The sequence below is a fragment of the Sus scrofa genome, chromosome 17, assembly GCF_054392235.1.
Source record: "Sus scrofa isolate SSC_HxYL_T2T_F1_AM1 chromosome 17, Sscrofa_HxYL_maternal_Yorkshire_Landrace_v2.0, whole genome shotgun sequence".
Classification (NCBI taxonomy): Eukaryota; Metazoa; Chordata; class Mammalia; order Artiodactyla; family Suidae; genus Sus; species Sus scrofa.
Window position 1 is genome coordinate 8270909 of NC_139399.1, and position 17495 is coordinate 8288403.

A 17495-nucleotide genomic window follows, 5' to 3' on the forward strand; every position below is an offset into this window, starting at 1 on the left:
ATGCTGTCAAGCAGAAATGTCAGCTCTACAAATGACCTCTCTAAATGGGACAAGAAAGGGCAAGGCCGAACAGGAAAAGAACTTTGTGCAGAATTTCTCCTTATTCCATGGATCCCACAAGGAGAGGCTTTAACATTTGGTTTTGACTCACTGGAAAAACTGACCAGAACTCAAGAAGTATTGTGGATTTTCAGATTCTTGAGGGTTTGGTGGGGAGGGGGTGGGGTGGGCAACTCAGAAATGAGAATGTAAAATATGCAGTTTTAAATAGCAGCAGGGAAACTCTGGCTTGAAACACAAGGGAACACGGCGAAAGACAGACTGCTTTGACTTTTGATGCTTAACCAACAGCCACAGCGTGTTACTGTTTATAGCTCTAGGAAAGGTAAAACTGACGCGCAGAGCCAACTTTATATTTCCATACAGTTAAATATATGGTATCACAGCTATAAGTGTGCATAATACTCGCTTTGTCGGGGGAGAAAAGCCCAGCGGCGGAATGTACAAGGAACACATTACGATCTCCACCGAGAATCTGAAGCATGTGGGGATAAACCAGTCAATACTTATTTCTGTCATTCAGAACAAACAACTTCTGTATTTAGCAGGGCTCACATAATAACAGCCTTTGAACAGGAGGTGCTTTGATGCTGAAGTTAACCTCACTAGAGTCCTGAGGAGGGGAGGAGCTGGAGAAAGAACAGTTACGTTGCTCTGTCGACTCTCTCGAGCAACTGGTTTGTCACCAAGCGCCACTCATGAAATGGGCTGCTTCTCTGTTTCCATAAAGAGTGGTAGCTGTGCAAGTAGATAATGAACACTTAGACTAGTAAAAAGACTTAAGGATGCCCAGCTGACACTGCAAAATGCAACCTAGACAGAGACATTCCTCTGGTTTGCACTCAGTAGCAAAATTAAGATACGTGCATAATACGTCATATCCATGACCCATCCAGCTCAAGAGTCTATATCTCACATTCTGCACACCAAGGGCCATATTTTTCAAAGTAATTATGGACAGTTCACCTGATAAATTTTACCTTCATATATATTTCAGCCTTTATTATCTTAGAGTGGAGAATTCCCCAAATTGATTATTCACTGTGCAAAGAATCTTTGTTGGAAAAAGCACAACCTAAACTCTTTAGCCCAGGTAGATTTTTAAGCGATGCTACAGATATTTACATCAAAAATGATTTCTAAAAACATACATCAAAAGGGTTACAAACCCACGTAGAAGCCTTTCAGAGTTGGTCTCAAAACATCTTATTATCCAAACAGTTTTCTTCCCTTCCCTCCAAAACAGGATGTGATCTAGTACATGTAGTTGCCTACTGTGGGCTCTTTCTATCACTGGGAAAGAAGTGCCAGTAAAATAAGATGGAGGAGTCATTCTTACCCCATCCACTGGCCATTTGTCACTCAGAGCACCGAAAACTCAATCAAGCAAGCCTGATGGACATTCCCTGAAACTCTGCAGGCTTAAGCAGTATCAAATGTGGCCACAAAAATGCAGAAGCTGATTGCATTAGGAGGGTGGACTAAAGACACCAGATCCAACTGTCACATCCTCAGGGCTGGGACAGCCTCCTGGGGCTGGTTGAAAACATTTTCAATTACAATTCACTGAGCAGTTAAAACCCTTACCAGCTAAAACCATGCTTATTGGAAGGCGTGTGTTTCTCCAGCAGGGCGGTTAACTTCAGGAGGGAGTATTTCTGCAGCAGGTTCATCTGGGCCACCGACTGGCAGTTGATCTGCAGTGATACAGAGTTTAAGCTTGGCCGATGAGAGCTCTGGAAACTGTGCCACCTCAGCCTGTGCCTGTGAGAGAAGGCAGCGGGATGTGCATGAGTGCAGAGGCTTTCTAAGGGGTAGACACAAAGTCAGCAGTGGGTTGCTCACTGGCTTCTTATTTAGGAACTGAGAAGACTCAACGTGCATTCCAGTCTCCGTCCAACCCCCCCCCCCCGGTAAAATATATATAACATAAAATTTACTGTCTTTCCCACTTTTAAGTGTACCCTGAAGTACACTAAGCATGAAGGACAGCCACAGTGGCTGTACAACCATCCCTCCCATCCATCCACAGAACTTACTTCATCTTCCCAAACTGAAACTCCAGTACCCACTAAACAATATTCATTTTTTTTTAATTTTTTATTTTTTCTGGCCACACCCACAGCATGAGGAAGTTCCTAGGCCAGGGACTAAGCCCATGCCATAGCAGTGACCTGAGCCAGAGTGGTGACAACACCGGATCCTTAACCCACTGAGCCACCAGGGAACTCTAATAATATTCATCCTTGTGGGATGGTAGGTAGGAGTTCCTGGTCTGTCACTTTCCTTAGGTACTTCCATGGCTATTCATGCCAGACTTAATCCCATCTTGCCTTACGCATGAGGAAGCAGCTCCTTTCTTATCCCCCCTCCCCGAACTGGAGAGGGAAGGAAAGCTCTTACCTGTTGGACCTGGTCAGGGAGGCCCCAACCCCAGAATCCCTCCTTTCCGGGATGTCAGAGGGCTCCTCAGGTTCATTCAGTGAATTGCCTGTGCTGTCCAGGTCACTGGGGGTAGCTCGGTCGTTGTCCACATCCAGGTGTATCTGCTTGGGAGAGGACGGGCACGGAGAGACCGAGTCCAGGGCTGAGTCAGAGTCACCCTCATCTGAAAACTTCTCCGACCACTGGTTGACTATCCTCTGCATCCCCTTCACGTGGTAGAGGATGTCATCCAGCTCAGGGAAGATGTCCTCGTTCTCCAGGTCAGCCAGGTCACCTGAGCTGGAATAGAGGATGGAGCCTGGCACGTTGTCATAGATACTCAGGCGGCTGGTCATGGAGCTCGAGGAATTGCGTCTTTTAAGTTCCTTGGGGCTGTCGCTGCTGTTTTCCCTCCTCAGGCTGATGTGGCCGGGGCCGTGGAAGCTTCCCGTCCTCCAGTTCACAGAGCTGTTATTCCCTGAGGGAGAGAAACTGCCATTGGAAAGGGCTTTGGGGAAAGTGCCAGGCTTGTGGTCTTCCGGGATGTAGAACACTGTGTCCTCTGGGTAGCTCTCGCGGTTCTTAAAGTTCTGTTCCATGACGTTGTTGAAGGTGGACTGATTGAACGGATCGAAGCCCTCTAAGTACATGCCTCCCCGCTTGTTGCAGGCACTGAGGCTGCGGGTCCTGGTGACAGGACTGGGCGTGCTGACGTTGCTGCTGGTCTCAGACTGGCTGCTGCTGCTGCTGGTCTGCGTGGAGTTGGAGACGCTCCTCTTTCGCACCATGGGGACATTGATATGGTTGCCGTTGAGGGCGGAGATCTCCATACAGTTCAGCTGCTTAAGCTTCTCCTCATCCATCCCCTCCTGCAGGATGGGCCCGCTGATGATCAGCCCCAGCTTGGAGGGTGCCTTGTGCTTGCCGTGGTGGGAGCCCTTGAGCTTCAAGCTCTCCATGCGTTTCAGCAGACTGTGTGTCTTGGACTTGGTGCTCTTCTCGTGGCCTTTCATGCTAAAGCTGAAGCTGGACAGTTCCTTGGGGGAGGGCAGGCTGCAGAAGGAGTCATCGTTGCCTACAAAGGTGCCCGAAGAGCAGACGCTGATGACCGAATTAGTCCGGGTGGTGGCTGTGTCCCCACAGTGGGGTGTGTGGGTGGCAAGGCTGCTGGTGCTGCTGAGGCTGCGGACAGAAGCCACCTCCTGGCGCTCGCTGAGGTCCGTCAGCATGCTTTCATGGCTCGGGGCGTTCTTCAGGTGAGAATTGTCTGGGGACCCAGGAATGGGGTCTTCCTTTGGAGAAAAGACATCAAATTCTTCAAGCCGGGACCACCTCTTGCTGTCCCGCTGGAAAGTCCATTTGCCACTTATTGCACAAGGCTCATCCTCATCCGAATCCTCACTCTGCAAAGAGGGAATAGAGCCATTCATGCCCTGGGGCTGGGAGATAGCAGGGAGTGGGGCAAGTGCTGAGGGCCAGGGGCCAGGAGGCATTGATTACAACACGCCACCTGGGAGGACTCCCCCCTTACATTTTTATTTTATTATTTTTCAAAAAAATAACTAAGAGGTATGTAAAGAACTGAAGAGGTAAAAGCCTGACAAAGAGTTTCACGCTACATATGAGTTATTTCATGGAGACTCTGGGCTCTGTAAGCTGACCTTTAATTACTTGCAGAGGAAACCTCTGAGATCTGTGAAAATTTCTGGCATGTAAAATATTTTGAACTGGAGTCTACAATGGTAGGACTCCCTCTGGTCTGCCTCCAACTTTGCTGTCTGTTGATAGTATGTGTTTATCTTCTCTTTTGCAATTAAAAAGGTGGTTTTTAAACACTTTAAGAGGCGTGGTGACCGAAATCTCTAGCTACCCTAAAACTTCATAAGGTCTCTTCTAAGAGATCAACGGAGACAGGAAGCAAGGTGAGTCATCCCATCTCCTCAGTGGGTACAGCCTCCTACTTGTTCCCTTTCGTTCCCTCCCACACCAACGTGGGAACCAGTGTTACTGCCACAAGTGTCCTGTGACTTTTCAACCTTGACATGCTCCATTTAAAAAGACTTCACCAACACCTGGTCCTGACAGCACGTAACACTTGCAAACATGGGGTAACCTCTCCGCTGATGATGCCTCATTTATAGGCAGGACTCCGGGTTATGCTATGACAGACCGCTGCATCTGAGCCTCTCAGGTGGGATATCAAAAGGCCCAGTTCAGCGTGACACATGACCTTGCCACTGATGTGGAGAATCTCATGTGACCCCAGTTTCACAGGACAAGGAGTGGAGAGTACTAAACGCTGACTTGCCAGGCTCCTCTCCACAGCTCAGTGGGTGTGAGGTTCCAGTTCATTTGTTTAAGAGGTTTAACTCCCCCTAGAAAGCCACTTGTGGCAGGTTAAGATAATTAAAATTGGTACTCTGGACAGTCAGAAATATGTTCTTTGACCCAACTTACTCTTGTTTACTCTAATTTGTGACACTCACTCCCACTCCTGCACCCTCCTCGTCTCCTAAGATCTCATAAGCAGTCCTCACATTTCGTACAGAGAAGAAAAGACCAATTCGGTCTTACGAATTATGTGCCATGTCACTAGAATGTGTGGGGGTTCCTGCCCTCCCTTCTTCCTCCTCTAATTCCTTTTCTCCCTCCAAATCTCTGTTATTCTTCCATAACCCCCAGCCAGCCCTCACTGCCGTCTCTATAACACAGTCACTGTTATATATGGGAAGAGAGAGTTCCCAAGAACTCCAGCCTTAATTTCTATAGGGAGGCCATGCAAAATCTATAGGAATTCCTTAAGCTTCATCCCTTTAATATGTCATAGGCATAGAGTTAATGAGGCAAAACCACAGATGATCTGTTCAGATCAAGAACAGTAGAAAAGACGTGATTTGGAGTTCCTGTTGTGACTCAGCAGTAATGAAACCTGACTAGTATCCTTGAGGTTGCGGGTTTGATCCCTGGCCTTGCTCAGTGGGTTAAGGATCCGGTTTTGCCATGAGCTGTGGTATAGGTCACAGATGCAGCTCGGATCTGGCATTACTGTGGCTGTGGCATAGGCCTGCAGCTGCAACTCCGATTTGACCCCTGGCCTGGGAACTTCCATATGCTGCAGATGCGGCTCTAAAAAGAAAAAGAAAAAGAAAAGAAAAGACACAATTTCTTCGCTGGCTGCAGCTATTAGTTTTAACTACATAAGGCTACACAGTTTTTGGTAAATCTGACTGGATTATAACATTTAAAATGTAGATATTTTTGGAACAAAGAAGTAAGAGTTAGAGAAACAAAACCTAAAATGAAACACATAAGCCAGTTTTTGATCTGCCCCCTTTCCTCTCATCCTGCTATGCATTTCATATACTCACTCTTTTCCGATGAGGACTAATTTCCAGCTTCATCACCGCACATTTGTTTAAAGTATTTAGACGCCTACAGAGCAAAGAAATAACATTAGCAAAGTCAGAGAACCACTGACGGGTGGATAAATATTTCTTCCAAACAGTTGACAGGTTTGGGTTTCTTTGAATCCATTAATATCTACAATTTAGAGGAGTATTCGAAACTTCTTTAAAAAGTGAATAGTTTAAAAATACCTTTGTATTTTGCAAGCTTTTTCATTTAAATTTAATACGACTTTATAGTACAATGAATGGCGCACTATGGTGGTTCTGTCAGGTGCCTCTTATTCTTCACAGGACAAACTCTCAGTGAGGAAATTTATTCTTCCAAGAGTCTCTAGGTTGAACCATCAGGTACCCAGTGCCAACAAATAAAAACCAGGGACGCCTCCTTTCATAGAAATAGGAACAGCAGCAAGGAACCAACCAGAGTTGTCGGTAAATAAAGTGTATTCATTTTAAATCAAAATTTAAACATAAAAATAAAACAATTTTTAGTTATCTCTGACAAATATTCATCTTAGATAGCCTGTTAAAAAGTTCAGTGATTTCTGTATAGAAAGGAAATTTGAGCCCTCTTTAATACCCAATTCTTCTTTACAAGTTCCTGTACAAGACAGGATAATGCATGGTATAGTCACAGCAATGGGGCAAATAATTAAAATTGTGTATACTGCAGCTTCAAGGGATGACATCTTTAGAGTTTAAAAATAAGCAGTGAATCAGATTTTTCTTTGGAACAGGAGTCACTTTTATTCTGAGTACTTTTTTTTTTAACCCCTGCCAGAGTAGTAATTTAAAATTAGGAAAATAATTTAGTTTCACTGAAAATGAAATACTCAAAAAAAAAAATTACTTCACTGGAAAACAATGAAACAGCTGGAAAAGAAAAAGAAAAAAAAAAAAGAAACCCTTTACGTAGGTAGGAATAAATGGCTTGCAAAAGTGTGAATGACAGCTTTTCAGGCCCCAGTTCTTTCTAACATCTTCCAGATGACCATCGCTTCATCTTTCTCAAATGGACATTTACCCTATCTGCTGTCTTATAGCATCAGTTTTCCAGTTTTCCCTAAGATTCCAATTCATCCATTTCCATAGACAAGAGCATTCAATACACACAAATTCAAACTGACCATGAGCCCTTTTCAAGGCTCTATCTTTTTGATCCTGTTCTTGCAGCTTGTCTAACAACTTTGAAGGTAGGAGGGTAGAAAGTATTTTTGCCTGCTGATAAGACTGTCCTTGATTTCATAGATTATGTGGTAGACTGTTTATAGAATAAACAAAGATAACCAAGAGCACCCATGTTCAGGAAAATTCTCTCTGTTGATGGGAAGGGTAAGAAAACAAATAACTAAGAAAAAGTCCACAGATGTTAAAATGAGTGGACATACGTCCCTCTCTCAGAGGCATCTATTACTTAAATGACTTCTACTCACAGTGTTTTAGTTCTCAAATGTCTTCAAGATTTAAAGCATCCAGGATGGTTATGGTTAGTCTTAGGTCTGGGTTTCATTAATCAAACCTGTAATCAAATACCCGCTTGACTTGATCTGGGCTTTAATGGTTGAGCGGTGTTTATAACCGAGATTACTAGGCTTGGATGCCTGTGCAGTGCCTGTCCATCTGAAGAAGATGAAGTTTGCTTCACAAAGGTCTAGATTTGAGTCAAATGCAAAAGACGCAGGAGGCCAGTTCTGTAAAGGTTAACATTCCCATTTTCTCTAGGCAGCACTAAGCTAACGGCATGCCAGTTTTAAAGCCCACAAGGTTTGCCTTGAGGTTTCCATGCTATTCCTTTGTCCCCTAGAGACCTCCAAAGTGGCAGAACATAAGGGATTTAGAGGGAGACAGTACTGACCAGAAGTAGTGACTCTGGCTCAGCGAGTCAGGGGCTTGCTCTGGGTCAGGCACTGTGCCTTGTACCTCATATATATTATTCCATCTTGGTCCTCACGGCAGTCCTCTGGTAGAGACATTACTACTTCACTTTATAGATGAGAAAATGGGGGCTTGGAGTAGTTACAAACTTTGTCCAAGGCCACAGGACAAAAATGAGGTGGCTCTGGCCCTCAAAAACTGTATCTTCTGCATTTCTTTCTAAAATAAATGTTAACCATGATACTATATGGGAGCAGCTTCTATCCTAAGTATGACTCCACCCGTGAGTGTCAGGACACTGGTATCTTACACCATCTGTCCAGAAGCCCTGGTCCTTTCCACCCCCCTCCCAGGGCCCTCACTGGCTCAGCTCCTCAGGAATGTGTCAGTCTTATCTGCTGGGCAACTTGTACTCCGCTCTGAAGGGGGAGGGAGCACAGGGTGAGCCATCAAAGGTTCAAGAGCTTTGCTGCAGGGAGCTGCACGCACCCTGATAAAAGCATGGTGAGTGGGGATCTGGGCCTCGTGTACTCAAACTGAAAACAGGGAAAGCAGAAGAGAGGTGAGAAAGGAACAATTTCCCAAGTAGACCTGACAAATAAAACTGTTCCAATCCTTAAAGATATTTTCTTAGAATTATGCAATTGCCTTTCTCTTCATAGGCCTGGAACAGTTGAAACCATGTAGCTAGCCATCTGCTTTCCAAAGCTGAGGCACCTCAAGAGCTGTTTTACAATTAAGTGCACACTGAGGATGACACCATGGGAATCTATTTATGATTGTAATTTGTTGGTGTATTCACGGGAGTCACTTGTAACTGAAAATAGCACTATGGAATATTTTTTAGAAGCTATCTAGAGACACAAAGAACATTTTCAGAAAAGGTACTCTAAGAACAGGCCAGAGTTTGCATTATCACCTGTATATACCTCAAGACAAGTGAATCACTCCTCCAGTATTTAATACTGAATGAGATGCTCTCAGCATCTTGGCCTTATAATCAGGGTTGGATGATACAGCAAAGCAATCAACACTGGGACAAACGCCAATCTCTCCAAGTCAAGGAGTATATATATAAACCCTGACAGGTGTGCGTGTAAGAATGTTAGGCCACAATCCATACCCAAAAACCTGGCAGATGCATAATTATGACTTTTGGCCACTACTAAACTTTATATTTAAGACAGTATCATTATCATTCTCCAGAAAACATTTAGTCTACAGGTCTTCTGCTCTAAGTAGCCTGTGTTAAGAGATCAGCTCCTACAAGATTTTTGACCAAAAGAGCTCTAAAATTTGCAAATGTTGTAAACATACAAATGTTACTAATAATCTTTAAACAGAACATGGGAGTGTCTACTAGCGTGTATAGGGAAGCATTTCATCCGTGTGGGTGCATGCACATGAGTGCAAGTGTGCACAGTTATCTGTCTCTCAGGACTGGAGTAGGGGCGGGGTGTCAGGAAAGAGAAACAATGTAAGAATGATTTCATTGAAAACAAATCTAAAATTTTTTTATTCAGAGTAAAAATATTAAACTAAATATTTAATAATATTTTATTAAAGTAAAACTTCCCAGGGAGTTCCCTTGTGGTGCAGTAGTTTAAGGATCTGGTGCTGTCACTGCAGCTGTGGTTCCCGTTCAATCCCTGGCCTGGGAATTTCCACACGCTGCAGGTGTGGTCAAAAAAAAAGTAAAATCTTCCATTTAAGTTTCTGTAACTATATTACCATATATATTTAAAATAGACTGCACAAAATATTTCAAAAAGGCAAAAGATGAAGTCTACAAAAAGTCTGTCCATCTAGAAAAAACTTGATAAATGTACAAGGCAAAATTTCAAACAATACTATAGCTTCATGATTTGCTGATCCTGAGAGCATGTAAAGAGGCTAGTTTAGCAAATGAGATGAATGTCACATCATTGAGTAAAACAAGTATCCCTAACTACCTTGCTGACAACTCAGAACTCACAGCACATTTCCAAGGAACATGCTTGCCTCCGCCTCCATCTTTTTCTTTGAAATATCTGTTTGGCTTTCTCAAAGGCAAATCATTTGCCAAAAGAAACCTATTTATGTGAACATGTGGACAAAAGCCCTTGGGTTTTCCATTACAAATGAGGTGATGACTGTTCTTGTGAATTCTGAATCCAACCTCCAGCTTTCCCCACATACTCAAATCTGGGTGGTCAGTTCTAGGTCTGATAATTTTTAAATTTTTAAAGCACTTGGACATCTATCTGTGCATGTCTTTCTCACAGTCAGACTATGAGGTATCACTCTACGCATAAGAGAAAATGAAGCCCAATCAGAACCCCAAAGAGAGATTGAGATCTAGCTGTTCTTAGTCTTTTCCTTTCACTAAAGATCTAAGCGTATATATTTATTCCTTTCAAAGAGAGGCAGCTTTTTAACCATCCTTCACTGTTGGTAGGAACATAAATTGGTAAAACCACTATGGAAAACAGTATGGAGGTTCCTCATAAAACTAAATATGGAACTACCATACGGTCCAGCAATCCCACTCCTGGGCATATATCCAGACAAAACTTTCATTCAAAAAGATACATTTGGGAGTTCCTGTTGTGGCATGGTGGAAACGAATCTGACTAGTATCCATGAGGATGTGGGTTTGATCCCTCACCTCGCTCAGTGGGTTAAGGATCTAGCGTTGCTGTGAGCTGTGGTATAGGTCACAGACACGGCTTGTATCCCACATTGCTATGGCTGTGGCGTAGGCCGGTGGCTATAGCTCTGATTTGACCCCTAGGCTGGGAACTTCCATATGCCGTGGGTACAGGCCTAAAGAACAAAAACAAAAAAAAACAAAAAAAGGATATATGCACCCCTATGTTCATTGCAGCATTATTCACAATAGTTATTCATGGAAATAACTCAAATGTCCATCAATGGATGAATAGATTAAGAAAATGTGGTATATATACAATGGAATACTGCTTAGCCATAAAAGGACAAAATTATGCCATTTGAAGCAACATGGATGCAACTAGAGATTCTCATACTAAGTGAACTAAGTCAGAAAGAGAAAGACAAATACCATAGATATCACTCATATGTGGAATCTAAAATATGGCACAAATGATCTTACATACAAAGCAAAAACAGATCATGGACATGGAGAGCAGACTTGTGTTTGCCAGGAGGGAGGTGGGAGGGGGTGGGATCGATGGGGAGTTTGGGGTTGGTAGATGCAAACTATCACATTTTGAATGGATAAGCAATGACGTCCTGCTGTACAGGAAGCTATGTCCAATCTCTTGGGTTAGAGCTTTATGGAAGACAGTGTGAAAAAAATAATGTATACATACACACACACACACACATACACATATTTATGACTGGGTCACTTTGCTGTACAGCAGAAATTGAAGGAACATTGTATATCAACTATACTTTAATAAAAAAATAAAAAAAAAAAACCAAAACACCAGAGAGGTAGCTTCTCAGACAGTGCTGAGAGCCAATGTAAACCACAAAGAGCAGAGGAAGCCCTTCTCAGAACAGGGTAGCTCTATTTCAAACTGATACTAAAGAAAATAAAAAAGCATTCAAGAGTTTGATCATAATCCTTGGGGCTGCAATGCTGCAGTGATACTTTTGTGATGCAGGAATGTCTAAGCTCTTGCTGTTCTCCCTGGGCCTGACATGTGTGAAACGGATGATCTGACTCAATGAGTACATATTTCCTAGGGTACATCTTAAGAGTGACCTCATTTCTATGCATTATCACCCATGATGAATTGAAAAGAAATTAATTCTGCCACACAGCTAAGCATTAAAACATTTCAAATACGTCTGGAGTAGTTTATATTCCAGATGCTGACTTTTTCCCTCCTAAATGGTGTTAGTGACATTTTTTCATTCCAGATGACATAACCATGCTATTACACACTACAGTGGGGGACTTGGAAGTAGGTTTCCTTCAGAAAATGTGTACACACCCTGGACATTTCTAAGTAGTCATGCAATTGGATTTGAAAAGTGACACTGTTTCTGTGGTTAATGTGGCCTTTTTTCCTTTCTTAAGCTAGGACAACTAGTCTATTCCACACTTCATTCTAAACATCACACCTATCTTTCCCTAACACCTCTACTTAAGTTAGGTGCTTCAAAAATCATTGTATTACATAAGAAAGGCAAGAAATAAAACTTTCATGGCGCTACAACTGCTTTCTCTGGCCTATAAAGGGGAAATAAATGCTAGGTGTCATTCAACCTTAACGATGTTTTTCCAAGTAAAAATTAATTTTGCAATTAAAAAGAAAGTTTATTTTAATTTTACAGTCAAATCAACAAGTGAATTTTGTGTGTGCCTAATTTTTCCCCCTAGAATTCAGCTTTGATGGCTTCTAAGTTTTTAGAAAAATTACAAAGGATGATTAACTTAATGAGTAATATGTGGAGAAGAGTTTGAAAGGATTATCAGGGTCCTGTTATTGTCTGCTGCCTGTTTCATTACTACCAGATGCTCCTCAGCCAGGAGACCCACCAGCACCATAAACAAGGGTTTCTGACAGTTTTATTCACATTTCACATAAATGCTCATTTACTACCTGTCTACTTTATGTTAAAGGCCGTGCTGAGTTATTTTACAGCCTTATTTAATCCCATTGTTATCACTGTGTACCTGGGGAAGCTGAAGCAGTTCAGAGATGCTTTCCTAGGATTGAAACAATGGTCCTCCTGCCCCTAGTTTGCCAAAGTCCCCCTAGTTGTATTTATTCCCCTTGAGTGTGTTATTTCCATTCAACACCTCAGTGGATTTGACTCTATGAGGGTACCTGGCTGGGGCCATGCAGTCAATTGCACTGTCTTTAAAAAAACACATTCCAAGTTTTCATCCTGCTTAAACTTACCTGTTTCAACAACCATATGGTATCAAATATGGAATGGTACTATCTGAGTACATCCTAGAACAGTCATTTTTTTTTTTTTTTCTTTTCTTTTTATGGCTGAAGCTGCCCATATGGAAGTTCCCAGCTAGGGGTTGAACTGGAGCTGCAGCTGCCAGCCTACACCACAGCCACAGCAACAGCAACGCTGGATCTGAGCCATGTCTGCAACCTATACCACAGCTCACAGCAATGCTGGATCCTTAACCCTTTGAACAAGGCCAGAGGTCAAACCTGCATCCTCATGGATTACTAGTCAGGTTCTTAACCTGTTGATCCACAGCAGGAACTCCCTGGGACAGCACTATTTTAATGACAGTACTAATTAACAGGAAGCCACTTATTTTAATTAAAAGACATACGATTTATAATGAAGTAAATCACTATTCCATTTATTAATCAAGAACCTGACAAAATTTGAACAAAAGCAAACTCATCAGCGAGATCAGTATTAAGTTCTTAAAAAGATGAAAAAGAGGAAGAAAACACTCAAAATTCCATTTACCTGCATAAAGCCTCAATAGCATCTCTGTCCAAAAAATCATGCTCTCTCTTGACCAAGGAAATATCAATAGGGAACAGGAGATCTACAAGAAAAATAAAAACAAATACATTTATTGAGCACCTAAGTTATCAGTCTAGCCCAGTTTAGCATGGGAGAGGAAAAAACCATAAAAACCAGGTAAGTTATTTTTATTCATTTATTTATTTTTTTTTGTCTTTTTAGGGCTGCATCCGCAGCATATGGAGGTTCCCAGGCTAGGGGTGGAATCAGAGCTATAATTAGTAGAATTAACTTAGACAACAGAAATGTTGTAAATAAATTGATATAAATGAAAATTATATATAAATGAAAATTAATATTCTTCAGAGTAATTCAAAAACATACTTTCTTTTTGTCTTTTTTTTTTTTTTTTGTCTTTTTTTGCCATTTCTTGGGCCGCTCCTGTGGCATATGGAGGTTCCCAGGCTAGGGGGCGAATCAGAGCTGTAGCCACCGGCCTGTGCCAGAGCCACAACACCGTGGGATCAGAGCTGCATCTTCAACCTACACCACAGCTCACAGCAACCCCAGATCCTTAACCCACTGAGTAAAGCCAGGGATCAAACTGGAGTCCTTATGGATGCTAGTCAGGTTCATTAATCACTGAGCCACAATGGGAACTCCAAAACAATTACTGAATACTTACTATGGGGGGCACACTCCATTCCCTTTTCAGCGCTATGGGAAAGTAAAGCAGCTTAAGACAATTCCATCTGTGTTCTAAATGAACTTGGATATAAAGTGGTCTGCAGACTCAAATATCTGTGGTCAAAGGTAAGCAGTTCAAAACACTATTCCACCTTTAAATAAGTCACCAGGCAACAGACCTCTGCTATATAAATTATAATTTAAACCAGAATGAATACCAGAAGGAGCTCCTTTTTAATGTGGCTAGATTTCCCCCCCCCTCATCCCACGTGTGCCTTTGCTCACATGTGATTAGGGAAGAGGTCACTGAAAACCAGGCCAAGGAAAGATCTAGAGAACAATGGTGGCGGTCAATGGAATCCAACCATTTGCATGACATCAAAAGCTAAAGAGAACTCAGGATGTGCTATTTTTAAACAAATACCAGCACTTCCATATGGCTTTTCAGGAGTTTATATAACTCCCCCTAAAACAAAAGGACAGCTCTACAGCCTCTGTAGAACAATAGAATCCCAAATCCTTTCATCTGCAGACAAGTTCACTACTCTAAGAATATGTAAGTTTATTAGAATTGAAAAGCAGAAAGGGAGGAAAAGGTGACTCAATGGAATAACTCACTTTTCTGTCCCTTGTTGATAAACACACCCAGGAAGAGTATGGAGGAAGAAGACCAGCAGTCCCTCTGTTGAAATTTACAACAGCTCTGGAATTGCCACTTAGATAAAAGCCTGTTATCCATCTTTGGCATTCTGAGCTAGTGGGGTAAAGAAGCCTTCTCTTGCAGAAGGCTTATAAAATATCACGAGGAAGAGTCCTCCTATGCAATGCTGTGGGTCAGCAATGGGCAAAATAAGTCAGCACTTCGGGACACCAGTGATTAACAGAACCGACAAAATCCCTTTGGCTTCCCAAGCGCTAACACTGCATACTGAAACTGACTTGGCTATGGGGAGTTAGGAGATGCATGTACTTAGCAGTGTTCTAGTTCTGGGGTTGACTAGGGAGCCCATGACTGTTCACCGTTTTTATGGTTCCAACTTAGGATCACTGGTTTTACAGGATTACACTTAGGAGCATCTTTCTTTCTTTTTTCTGAAGGCTAGAGTTAGATTAGTGACACTGTTCCGTAAATAGTAAGACAGGCAGGCCAATGAAGTAGCCTGAGCCTAAAGATTTATGAAGAAACTTAGGAAATTCAGCATCACAGGATTTATATCTCTTCATTACCTTATAGACCAAGTCTCTTAGGCAAATGATTAATGGCACCAATGTAGTGGAGATAAAAGAGGAGACACAGTGAATGTAAACTATTAGTAAATAGAAGCAAGGCAGATTGTAAAGCTGTTTGAAGATTCTGGCAACTGTATTTCACTCTGAACAGACACCATGCACTCGAAGTATTAAAGAACAGAGCTGATTTTAAAGAATATGTTTTTAATACTTAATAAATGTAAATCATAAAGCTCACATACCTGCTAAGTGTGTATGAGACAGCAACTGTTATTTTCACAATTCCTAACTTAGTATATACCCAGACCTGTATTTTAGATTACCTTCCCAATTCAAGTTAACTTTAAAATTCTGTTTGTTTGTTTGTTTTTAAATTCTAGGATAGGTAGGGACTAAATGCAAGCAAAGAGTGAAAGAACTGCATTACCCCCCAACCCCCAACCCAAAAGAACTAGCTTTGAAGAGATGATGGCTTATTGAGGTACAGAAGTAGTTCTCAGAATTCTCCAGGCTAGGACTTAAACTTCCGATTTGGGCAGGATGTATATATTGTCAAGGACCCAGTGAAGCTAAACAGGAATCAAGGAATGTGTGAGTCACTATGTGGTGATGGTGTGTGTGTACCCACCCTGCACACAGGGGCAAGATGAAGGGGAGAAATTACAAGTACTCAGAACAATACACAGTGTAACTTCAAAAGTAGGCTTATGCTTTACAAGACATTTGTAAGCCAAGGGACCCAAAATCTAACTTGTGAAAATACAGTCTGCCTCTTAGGATTTGGAAAGACATACGACAGAGAATGGAACTGGGTCTCAGCAAACATACGCATCACAAGAAAGTGCTGCTTGGCAGCAAACCAACACCAAAAATGGACATAATTGAAGGAAATTTAATTTCTAAACAGAAGAACAAAAGGACAACCAAGTTACTGCCATTGCAAATGCAATTATCTTTCCTGATCTCCAGGAGAGCTGTGAACTGGAAATCCAATAGAATGCTGATCCACTCCCCCACCCCCGCCACAACTCCACCAGGTCCAAGGCCCTCCCGAGAGACAGAGGTGCTGTGTTAACAGATCAAACATCCTACTAAAGGAAAGAAAGATAACAACTCCACCATAGTAAGCATGCACATGAACCAAACACCTTAAAAAAAGAGAGAAAAAGGAACTGGAATTATTCTCTGAAATGGAGGAACAGTAAGATATTCTACATAGTCTAACAATAAAATAATTCTAAACTTATCTTCACAGGGAAATATCATACATCCAGTCTGGGTATAATGAGGAAGAGCAGGTATTGTAATGTGGTAATGAATTAAATTAGCTGAGTGAGCTAGGGAAATAAAAAATGATCTCCAGAGTCTCTGTCCGATTTGCCTCTGAGGAGGACACCCCTTGCCCCGCCCCTCCAATTCCTCAAGGAGCCTGCTGACCATGTCCAGCTAGTACTTTCAAGCTGGCAAACTGTATCCACTCCTAGCATGGGCTCGTGGCATTTTGCTCATGTGTTAAAGAAGGATGCCAGTGACACTAGCTCCAACTGAGAGTCCACTGCCATTGCTACAGGAAGCAGGCTGCTTGCTGTCGTCCTAGAAGGATAGAGAGCAAAAGCACATTTTTAAATCACTCTATTTATTTTGTCTTTTCTAGGGCTGCACCCTGGCCATATGGAGGCTCTCAGGCTAGGGGTCTGATTGGAGCTGGCCTACACCATTGCCACAGCAATGCAGGATCCAAGCCATGTCTTCAACTTACACTACAGCTCATGGCAACGCTGATCCTGAATCTACTGAGCAAGGCCAGGGATCGAACCCACAACCTCATGATTCCTAGTCAGATTCATTAACCACTGAGCCATGATGGGAACTCCTAAATCACTATTTATTGTGAGAAGAGTTGAATATCCCAGGTGAAAAGACAAGTGACATCATTTCACCTGGATCTTTAGCAATTTTGTCACATGATGGCTGTCTCCTAGCTCCTCCCTCCTTCTCTCTTAAGAGATGAAAAGATAACTATTTTAAAATGTAAATCGACCAAAACAATGTATAAAATTTTTGGCAATCCCTTAATGGTGCTCTTTGGGGTATATTTTATTTCTATAAAATATATACCATCTACCTTAGGGATGGGCGTTCCTGTTGGTACAGAATTAATTACAGCTTGTTGATTAGCTGGATGGATGGATGGATGGATGGATGGATGGAAGGATGGATGGATGGGAGACAGCTGTCATCTCAGCAGGGTTAAGGAAACAAAAAGTGCTCACATTGGAAGAAGCCTTGGAAGGCATCTGCTCTCAAGTTAGGAATCACCTCACTATCCACCCAAACTTGGCTTGAAAAATCACCAATAAAATGGAGCTCATGAGTTCACAACAGTAAATC

General features: G+C 42.2%; 1 protein-coding gene across 19 annotated transcripts in view; it reads right to left on the bottom strand.

Moving 5' to 3' along the window:
• The window catches only part of DLC1 (DLC1 Rho GTPase activating protein), a 465100-nt gene that overhangs the window by 12910 nt on the left and 434695 nt on the right, over nucleotides 1-17495 (bottom strand). For all 19 annotated transcript variants that reach the window (XM_085002957.1, XM_021077719.2, XM_085002956.1 and 16 more), the window contains 4 exons: nucleotides 13188-13269; nucleotides 5853-5916; nucleotides 2464-3887; nucleotides 1648-1824 (listed from right to left, as the gene is read on the bottom strand). In XM_085002957.1, coding sequence (XP_084859083.1) covers nucleotides 1648-1824; nucleotides 2464-3887; nucleotides 5853-5885 — 1634 coding nt within the window. In that variant the 5' untranslated portion in view covers nucleotides 5886-5916; nucleotides 13188-13269. The remainder of the gene's footprint in view (nucleotides 1-1647; nucleotides 1825-2463; nucleotides 3888-5852; nucleotides 5917-13187; nucleotides 13270-17495) is intronic.